This window comes from Medicago truncatula, chromosome 1 (genome assembly GCF_003473485.1).
Source record: "Medicago truncatula cultivar Jemalong A17 chromosome 1, MtrunA17r5.0-ANR, whole genome shotgun sequence".
Taxonomy (NCBI): Eukaryota; Viridiplantae; Streptophyta; class Magnoliopsida; order Fabales; family Fabaceae; genus Medicago; species Medicago truncatula.
In genome coordinates, this window is record NC_053042.1 from 1,815,655 (window position 1) to 1,826,443 (window position 10,789).

The window sequence follows — 10,789 nt, forward strand, 5'->3', positions numbered from 1 at the left end:
TATTGTCCCGATTAATTTTTTTTAGAGATTAAAATATACTTTTATTTTTACAAGGACTAAATCATTTGATTTTTGTTAAATAGGTGTTAAATGTATTTTATATTCTTATATTGGTTGATCGTAAAGTTGCCTTCGGAGATTCGACCAAAAAAAAAAAAAAATTGCCTTCGGAGGTATGAGAATCAAACGCAGGATAATAAGTAGATTTAATCCAAATCAATATTTTTTTTAATAAATTAAAATGAGATTTAATTAACACCAATAATTTATCTCGCACAAGATATACAAAAGAGAACTACAAAAAAAAATTACAAAGTCAAGTCGCGGGTGTTTGAAAGTCAATCCAAACCAATTAAGATAGTTTATCTTAAAATATATATTGTGATCATGTAATGTCTAATATTTATATTTTTTTTTAGCTTTTTCTACTTGTATCAATAGTACAAAAAATTTACATTATATTAAAATAAGTTTAAATTATTTTTTTAGCTTTTTTTACTTAGATTTTTTAAAATAAGTTTTTTCATAATTTTAAACTTTTTAATCCAATCAAACCAAACCAAACCAAAAAACATATTCTTCATCATTTTACAAGAGACAAAATTTTATAACCTGAACCATACTAACCAACTATTTTTTTTACTGATTTTGATGATTTTTTTAAACCAAATAAAACAAATTTGTTATTAAGTTGGATTCTCTTCCTCACCTTTTCTCATAACTAACTCTCTCTCTCTCTCTCTTTCTCTCTCTCTCTCTCTCTCTCTCTCTCTCTTGTTACAACTCTCTATCTCTCTTGATCTCACATTCTCTTTTGATTATATTCATTTGTTACACTCTCTACAACCCCGGTCAATCATGGGTAAAACATGTTAACCATGGTAAGGTTAACAACTTTGTTGCATGATAAGTGTCATTTTGCATGTTGTGGATTTCGTGTAAGCTCAGCAACTATGGAATGTAAGTTAAGCAGCTAAATAAACTCGACACCGTTACTCAATAATGTCTCTGGTCAAAATAATACTACTAGTAATCCTAGCATTTAATCACAACAATAACTATTACTACCTCCATCCATAATTATAACTAGACCCTTTTGAAAAAATAACGGGAATTAAGATAGTGAATATTTGCATTATATATGTTTGTAATTAGCATTGTTTTTACAATTTTATCATTTAAGAGAGAAATGGTTTATGTTTTCAATATGTTATTTATTGTTGATTGAAGAAAAAGATGTATAATTAATAGGGGCATGTATGTAAAGAAATAATTAATGTAGTTGAAAATAGCAAAGGGGTCTTATAAAAAGGGACAATTTTTTTTCAAAAGGGTCTTATAATTAGGGACGAAGGTAGTATTACTTTTTTTCTTTCTCTCTTTTGTTAGCCGTGACATAAACCATAGTTTCTTCTCTTTTATCCATCAAAGAGGGGTGATTTAGGGCTAAATCACTCCTCTAATTCGTTTTTCTCTTTCCCTTTTATTGAAATAAATGATTTTCACATCTATTTCGTTTTTTATTTTGTGATTTCGTCGTCTTCGTGTGACGTTGGTTGTTCGTCGTCTTTGTGCGACATTGTTTGTTTTTCTTGTTTTCTAATCCAGTGTATATCTAATCAATGACTTTGACGTTATCCACATTGCAGATCCGTAAACATGGTTATTCAGGAGATTTAAACATAGTCATATTTGTAGGCATTTGTACTTTGCCGTTTTATGCTATTAACATGGATGTTGTGAGCTGTCCACATATTCATCCTTTTTGTTTTTAGCGACATTATATCGATGTAATATTTCAATTTGAATGAATGAATATATTTATTTTGTCAAAAAAAAAAACTATTATTAAAAAATAAGTTGAAAAATAAAATGAACTTTATGGTTACGTGGCATGATGACACAAGAATTCAACATATGTCAGCATCAAAGTGAAAGTTAAGACCATTTTTGTATGTTACACGGCAAACAAAAGTACTATGTAGTAACGCGCAAAGAAAGTGAAATTGTACCAAACAAAATTCATAGTGATAGTACACTATTGTTGTCTCTCTCCACTTCACAACTTTCACATTTTATTATTACTGCATTTCAATTTCATTTCTCTCAAAGCTTCTAGAGAGAAAACCCAGGTTAGTTGGTTCTTCATCCATTTTTCCCAGGCCTTTTTTTTCTTCATTTTCATTATTATCACTATTCATATTATATTAATTTCCTTTGTTCTATAATTTAATGCATTGTACAACATTTTTAATTAATGTTTATTTTTGATTTTTTAAAAAATTTGGAGTGTTTTTCTTTACCTATCTCTCAGATTCTTCATTTTATCCTTTTTATTTTATTATTCATAGCATTGCTTTATTTTCAACTTATAGTATTTTTTTTTTTGTTTTGTAAAAAAAAAAAAAACTGTTTTTTATTCTATTTTTATTTGGGTTTTTTCAAAAAATGTTTTTTTAGGTTGTTTGTATGAATAATGATAAATTAAATTCCTTATTTTATCCTTTTTATGATTCCTCATTTGGGTTTTTAAAAAAATGTTTTTTTTGAGGTTGTTTATATGAATAATGATAAATTAATTTCCTTTGTATTTTTCTTCTTGCATTTGTGGGTTTGATGCAGTGGAATGAAATATTTTGTTTAATCAGATAAAGTTTTGTTTTTATGTCTGTTTTTGTTTTTTTGATTTGATTTTGTTTTGTTTTTCTTCCTAATTAAGTTTTTCCCAAATTGTATACTTTATAAGACTTTACCTTTGATACCTAATTTTTGTTTTGCATTCAAAGTCTAAAAATCTTTACCTTTGATATTACTCATACCAATATGCACATGCATGTAGCATTATACTTTGATTTTAATTTATAATGTCCTTTGTATGAACAAAAATGTGGTGTTTTGATTAGGTGTTGTGAGAAAGAAGACACTTGTGAAATGGCTTTAGGAAGCAATGAGAAAAGAAAATCAATTTTCAAAGCTCCTCTTCTGTATGTGGGACTTGGAATGGATTCTGATTCCCTTAGAAGCCCCACTTCACCACTAGATGATGTTACTTTGCTTTCAAATAGAGGTAACACTTTAAGAACATCACCACCTAATCAAGGACAAAAAAGGGGTTGGAACTGTACCAAAGTTGGTTTAAGTATCATAGATTCTTTGGAAGATTGTTCTAAATTTTCTAGGAATGTTCTTTTGTCATCTGAGTTTAACAAGGGTAGTTTCAGTCCTAATCCTAGTCCTCAAATGATTACCAAAGTCACTAATTGTAATCACTGTTTGGATTCTGTTATGGCTTCTAAATCCTTACCTAAAGATTTTTTTAAGCTTCCTTATACTAAAAATAATTCTGTTTTCCATAAGGGTGAGTCTAATGTTGTTTTTGAAATTGGTGAACCATTGCTTGAACATGAGTTGCCCTTTGGAAAATCAATGTCTTGTTCATTGGACTTATATAGTCCAATTAAAAATTCTAAGTTTGATTCAAAATGTGAGAATTTTTGTTTGAAACCAGTGAGTTTTCCAAACACATTGTTACCTGTGTCGCTATCTGCAAGTGAGATTGAAAACTCTGAGGACTATACATGTGTGATTTCACACGGTCCTAATCCGAAGAAAACACATATTTTCTGTGACTGCATCTTAGAAGTTCATGCTGATGATGATGTTAAAAAACATCAAAATAAGAATGAAGAGGAGGGTTCGTCTTCTCCTGTGGTTGGCAGATTAGAGACCCCGAACCAATTTCCGTCTGCTGAGTTTTTAACTTTCTGCAATCATTGCAACAAGAAATTGGATGAGGGGAAAGATATTTACATATACAGGTAAATTATTAACATTGTTGCAACTCTTCCTTTTTGACTAATGTTTTAAACCGGTGTAACCATCAATTTGGTCACTCACTAAATTATTACTCTCTCTACAGTTTGGTCCGTGAACTATAGAAATATAATAAATACTCCATAAACTATTATTGATAGCTCAGGTTTGATGGATTAGAAATAATTTAGGGACTATTTTTTATATTTCTATAGGTGGTTTATTCTTTAAATTGTGATAACAATTGCCGTCGCATTGTGATCCTTAAGTATCACAGTCAAAACTGCAGAGAAATGCATCTGTTGCAGCCTCCATCCTTGAGAATTGCGGTTTAAAATGGCCTTCATTGGCTGTGATGACATTAATAACATTGATGTCGAAGCTCAGATTGCGATCTTGGTTTTAAATGTATATTTGATATATCAAACTTTGATACTAAGATAGGCTTCTTTGACATCTTGCAGAGGTGAAAAGTCATTTTGCAGTTTAGCTTGCCGTGCTTTTGAGATTATGATTGATGAGGAGCTAGAGAAATCCAATGAACCACCTGAAAACTCTATAGAGTTGGAATCTGGTGAAGAACATTTTGGATCTGGCATCTTCACTGCTGTATAGAGAGGTTTTTTCTTCCATTATCACCGAGTCCATGAAATAAGTAGACGCATAAAATCATCTGTTGAGAAAGAGCTGTTTTTATGAACTTTAGCAGCCATGGATGATTTTTTTTTTGTACATCATTGCGTTTGCCATTGTTTTTTTATTTTGGCTTTCATGGTCTCGGTGGATGGTGACTCTCTTCAGCTAGATTTGGTTTTGTTATATGACTTTATGATACTATATGTTATGTTATGAAATTATATGATAGGTTATGTATGCTTTTTGAAAATGCATAAATTAAAGGGTTTAAGCTCATTTTTCTTGGCTTACCCTTTTGTTCTAGTTTCTTTACTACTTTATGTGTGTAAGAATCTATGTATGCAACCTTAACAAGTTTTTGACTTGGATCTTATATATGACTATTGTAATGTATCTGAAACTGTTTCCAATGATTTTTGGAGTGTAAATCGGAATATTAATTGATTTGGTCCTCTTGGCCTGGATTGATTGAGCTTTCACAAACCTATATAGGACCGACGCCTCAGATTAAAACTGTGTCCAATATATTTGATTAGTTATATGGAAAATACTAACAAGTGACCTTGGTGCACTATTCAAATAGTTGTAAATTTATTATTTTCTCGAATTATTAATGATGGACAAGTCAGTTGTACCTAACTTAGGTGTATTGGTAGAAATTAGTTTTCAGTTTATCTTTTGCTAAGAGTTTTCAGTTTATCATTGTGTAAGTGGAGACCAGTTGGTAGTATTTCATTTTGATCAATATACAGAAAGAGATTTTGAATAGAAGGCAAATTCAAAGTTCAAACTGAAGTGAAAAATAGTGTCAACGAATATTTTATTCTTTTATGTTTGGTAATGATGAAAAGTAAAAGGAAAGAAAAACAATGTAAATAGTTTTTGAAAAGTATTCCAGACCTTGGTTGCAACAACAAAGAAAATTGTTATTTAAGCACCTTTTGCTTAGTTTTTCCAGCTTTTCCCCTATAATTTTATAATAACGAGAGTTAAGTACTCTACCGTTTAAGAGCGAATGATAGTTAACTATTGTTGAGAGGCGGTGCTTGTGAACAATTGCTATATGCCTAAAGAACAATTTCCAAAAACAAATTAAAGTGGTCCGACCAAGTTGACCTTTTTGGCTTAGCTGGGTCCCCCTATTCATTCAATTTTTTAATCATCTCATACCTTCTTTCCAGTACCCAATATTTCTAAAAACACTTGATCTGTGCCTAATTAAGGGTTGGTGTACATGCAATGCAAGAAGAACCATCATTAACACAATTTCTCAACTCTCATCTAAGAAACATAACATAACCATGAGTTTCTATAATTCGTTTTATCTTTTTAGCCTCTTGACCATTTGATCCTTGTGGTTTTCATTCTCCAATGCGGTCAGACAATATATGACAGTGATCACAACACAACAAGTTAAAGAAACACTACATCAAAACATAACATAATGGAATGAAATTACAAGAGCTCATGTTTAATGGACGTACAAATAGATCAATCATTCTTCACCCTCATTGGTCGAAAACATGGATCGTACTACATCACCATCACCGTAATGATGTACGAAACCCTTGTCGTTTTGATGCGTAAGAGTTATGTAAGGGACGATGTGCAATCAAGGACACTGTCTGATCGTCATGAGCTAAATGAAAGAAATGGTTAAAAGTACTCTTCAGCTCAACATCAGTTTGAGTTGTCTGCAATACTTGAATTTCACAAAAGTTTGGAGAGGAGCCATGCTTGAAATGGGGTGAGATAATAGAATGGTAAAAACTGTAAATTCATGTCAGCTCTAGAAATCTTATACACAAAACTCGAGTATAAGAAATTATCTCGGTACGGTATCTATGTGCCAAAATAGGTAAACTCCTTTCAAAGAGGCCTATATCTTCGTGAACTGCAATTTCATCATATTGTTCATCACTTCTCAACCTCTGACCAAATCTCACTTAACTATCCGTCAATTGTTTTTTTCAACCTACCATGAGCAGATTCAACTCTATTAGTAGCGGTGTTTCCAATATGCAAGGCTAGGGTTACATTACATCAATTTGTCATTTTGTACTATAAAGTTCAATTTGTCAACCAAGCTACATTTTCACTTGTCTTTTGAAGTCCACAGTTTAGCAGTAATACTCAAGAAGACTAAAAAACGGTAAACTTTAATCATAGATAGTTCTCAAAGGAATACAAGAATAAATGCAGAGAAGCAACGAGGGCTTACAAGGATTTTTTTATTGAATCTTAATAATCTAACGTAAAATGCAGGCATAGAGAGCATATAAAAAAATGATGAAACGCAAGGAACTTAAACAATGAATAATCATACTGCAAAAACATGTTTCTAAAGTAGTACAAGATTAGTAGTATAGTATTTCAAACTCTAATTATTTGTGTTTGAAGTAATATTGATCTTTTTTTTGCTCTTTTGGCAGTGGAACAATCTTCTCAGCTTTGAACTCCTGCCTCCATTTTCATAATTTGATGATTGTTAACCTTGCGAAAGACTACGATTATCTCGGAAATCATGAAAAGATGTTCAACCATAGATGAGTTTTGCCTAATAGGATTCGTCCCACACAAAAGACCCCTTTCGAAAAACGCATTAATATTGGCTTTCAATCAAGTTCGAAGATCCATTAAATAAATAAATAAATGCACAATACAGACGAAAGGTAGATGTTTATTGGCACACAACATTGGTTCTGTTCCACACCTTTATCGCCCGTCCGTGCGTCAAGGTTCCCCTACGTTGTGAAATCCAAGCTTGCATAACTCTTGCTCCATTTCAAACTACTATGGAATTAATATGTAAAGAAGACTTATTGTTAAAAGAGTGAAACATGTATAAATTGTAATATCTCATTTCAATTGTACTTCTCAATAACATGACTATGCTATTGTTGGTCATTGCATTTTGGGGGATGTTGAATTTTTTTTGGTAACAATGATGTTAAAATTTGCTCATACTTGGTTTCTCTATATTTTTTAGCTGTCTCTAGAATTTTTACAAGCATACAATTACTTTTTTTTTTTTTTTTTTTTTATAAAAAAAATATAGATGAGGCGAACTTTTAAGTGTTCATCAAGATCAGGACATATCTCAAGGTTCAATGAGTGTTAGCAAAGGTACTTACAAATTATCTATGTGTTCACTAAATCAACTCTTTATTAATTGAGCCAACCTTCATTGATTTATAAACAATTATTAAGTCGTCAATAATCTTACAACCTTCATCGGTAATCACACAAGTTGAAAGGGAAAATAAGAACCTAGAACCACAACTACAAAAAAATTGGTAAAAGAGCATCCACAAGAGCTTTGGTGACACAACAACTAGAGAAAAGGTCATGTTGTGGATTTTTCCCTCTCCCTGCCGTCGATCGAAGGCCACACAATCGGCTTGATCGGCCAACAGAGTGGCCGAAACCGTCTCACATTTCTTTGTTGGATATATAAGTAGTCTCACATTATTTGATCCCGATCTTTTAATATTGCTTTATATTATTTTATCTTTTTTATTTTAACTGTTGGATCCATAGGACAACATAAAAAATTTGACAAGACAAGACAAAGTAGATAAAATACAGGAGAGGATTCAGTTTCCTACATTCAATATTAAATGATATAACGATCATTTTTTTTGTGATCGCAATTATTAACCCACTCAAATTAACACCGAAAAGAACCGAACTAGAGACCCAATATCTAGAGGAGGAACACATTCAATGGTCTTAAGCCAACACCACCATGACAACTCAAGTGGGTTTAGCATCCACATTGGTAGGGTCTTTACCGATTAAGATCCGGTACCTAATAGGTACCCCTAATGTGGGAAAAAAAGTGGGGCTCTCTTAAGACCCAGGGTCTCACGTAAGACCCCCAATCTTAAGTTGACCCCACCCCACTTTTCAATAAATTAATTGCTTTTGTTGCTTTTCATTAATAAATAGTTACTGGTGGGACCCCCATTTAGACCTTTTGATAGTGGATTTACATTGGAGTGGTTGAGTACCTATTAGATACTATTATTAAAAAATAATAAAAAAGTGATGTTTCCATGTGTGACCCGTTTAAGACCTCAAATGTGAGGGTCGTGGATGCTTTACAACAATCATTTATTTAGTTAACTAAAAAAATATAACTATAGAAAATAATTAAGATTGTTGATAAAGTAATAATTAATATTGTATTGAAATAATTTAAAAATGACAAATGACTCGGAACAAATTTTCTCTACAAATGCGACGGTTTTTTTTTACGTGATAAAAGTGACACGGAAAAAAAGAGAGGGGATAATAATTAAAAATATGGTTAAAATGTAAATTTAATCAAGCAAACTGCCAAAATATCTCCCTCTTGCATATTTTTCAATGTCTCAATTTTTTTTTTTAAAATGTTATAAGTATGTCAAGTTAATTCTGCTTATTTTCACATAATTATTTATACGATTATTTTTATCTAAATTTTTATTTTATTATATATAATTATTCAATTCAATTTAATCACATAAAAAACAACAATTACATATTTATATTTTTATCATAATTAGATACTATCATATAAGACTAATCACCCCGTGGTTGGCAATAGTCACCACTTTTTATACAACAATGATAACTGGACACACCATTTTGGACTAAAATACGACATCGTTCAATTTTTTTTCTTTCCTTCTCCTCCTTCCTTGTAACCGAACTAAGCCAATCTCATCATCCACCTTTGTCGGCAGCGAGACAGATCACCTCCAGTCGCCCCTCCTTCATTCGCCTTCCACCTCAGTCACCCCTCCTCGTCTCTGTCGGCTTCAATACCAGATTTCACACCTCCTTTCTCGCATCTCCCCGTCATCGCTTTCTCTGCCATCAATGATCGTTAACCTCGCCGTCGTTAAACTCGCCGTCTGCGCCTGTTGATCTTACTGACCATCATCTCTCTTGCAGCGTGGCTCTATCAACCATATATCGCAGCTCCTTTCACTGCTGTCGTCGTTAAACTCACCGTCGCCGAGAAGTGAACGCAAATCAGACGAAGACATATGAATAGGAGAAATAGAACGAAAAATGGCGGGAGGTGGAGATGGAAACATTGACCGGAAAGATGGGAGGTTAGCGGCGGTGACAAAAAAGAGAAGATGGAAAGAGAAGAGGAGAATGCGATTGAGAGGAGGGAACATTGAAAAGAGGAGAGAAAATTTACAAAATTACTCTTCATTTTCTATTGAAAATTCAAATTTGTCCTTGTTTTTTAAAGAAAATTACGAAATCACCCATGGTGTTGTATTTGTGTCCAAAATTATGTGTTTGTTTATCATTTCTGCTTTTTATAATAATTAGAGATCATATAAAAGGATATGTTGGGTGATGTTGTACCATTGCTTTTGCTTAGTCTAGGTGTAGACATCCGACATTGTTCAGGTTAAACATATATTAACTTTGAATTTTTAATTTCTTCTTTTATATTAAATAAGTGTGCGAACGCTCACATATATATTAATTTTTGAAGTTTTAATGTCATATTTTATATTAAATAAGTGTGTGAACGCTCACATATATATTATTTTTTGAATTTTTAACTTCATCTTTTATATTAAATAAGTGTGTGAACACTCGCATATATATTTTAAATGTGTGTGTGAACGCTCATATATAAATATAAATATATATATATATATATATATATATATATATATATATATATATATATATATGAAGTTTTAATTTCATCTTTTATATTAAATAAGTCTGTGAACGCTCATATGTATATTAATTTTTGAAATATTAATTTCATTTTTTTATATTAAATAGTGTGTGAACACTCACATGTATATTAATTTTTGAAGTTTTAATTTCATTTTTTATATTAAATAATAGTGTGAACGCTCATATATATAGATTAATTTTTGAAGTTTTAATTTCATCTTCTATATTAAATAAGTGTGTGAACGCTAAAATATATATTAATTTGTTGAAGTTTTAATTTCATCTTTTATATTAAATAAGTGCGTGAATACTCACATATTAAGTATATTGGATTGAAATTATTTCATTTCAAAGAATATTTTAAAATAAGTAATTAATTTAAACTTAGCCAAATGGTGATATCAAAATAATTGGAATGTATGAATTTTAAGACATATAACCAATAAGTTTATTTGCATAAGTTTCTCTCACCCTACAATTTTAATTGTATCAAAAGTTATCATAAAATGGATGTTCAAATAATACAACTATACATTCAGAGACATATAGTTGCATGATTTGACACCTTGTTTATATTATGTGAAGAAATTTGGTTAAAAACAGAGTAAATCAAGGGGATTTGTCGAATTTTGATTAACTT

General features: G+C 31.1%; 1 protein-coding gene across 1 annotated transcript; it reads left to right on the forward strand.

The window, feature by feature from the left end:
• Positions 1-1,976: 1,976 nt before the first annotated feature.
• Positions 1,977-4,893, forward strand: LOC25481901 (FCS-Like Zinc finger 10). The gene is made up of 3 exons (XM_013610311.3): positions 1,977-2,132; positions 2,904-3,818; positions 4,278-4,893. Exons 2-3 carry the CDS (start codon positions 2,932-2,934, stop codon positions 4,426-4,428), a joined length of 1,038 nt encoding a protein of 345 aa, XP_013465765.1. The 5' UTR covers positions 1,977-2,132; positions 2,904-2,931; the 3' UTR covers positions 4,429-4,893.
• The last annotated feature ends 5,896 nt before the right edge of the window (positions 4,894-10,789 follow it).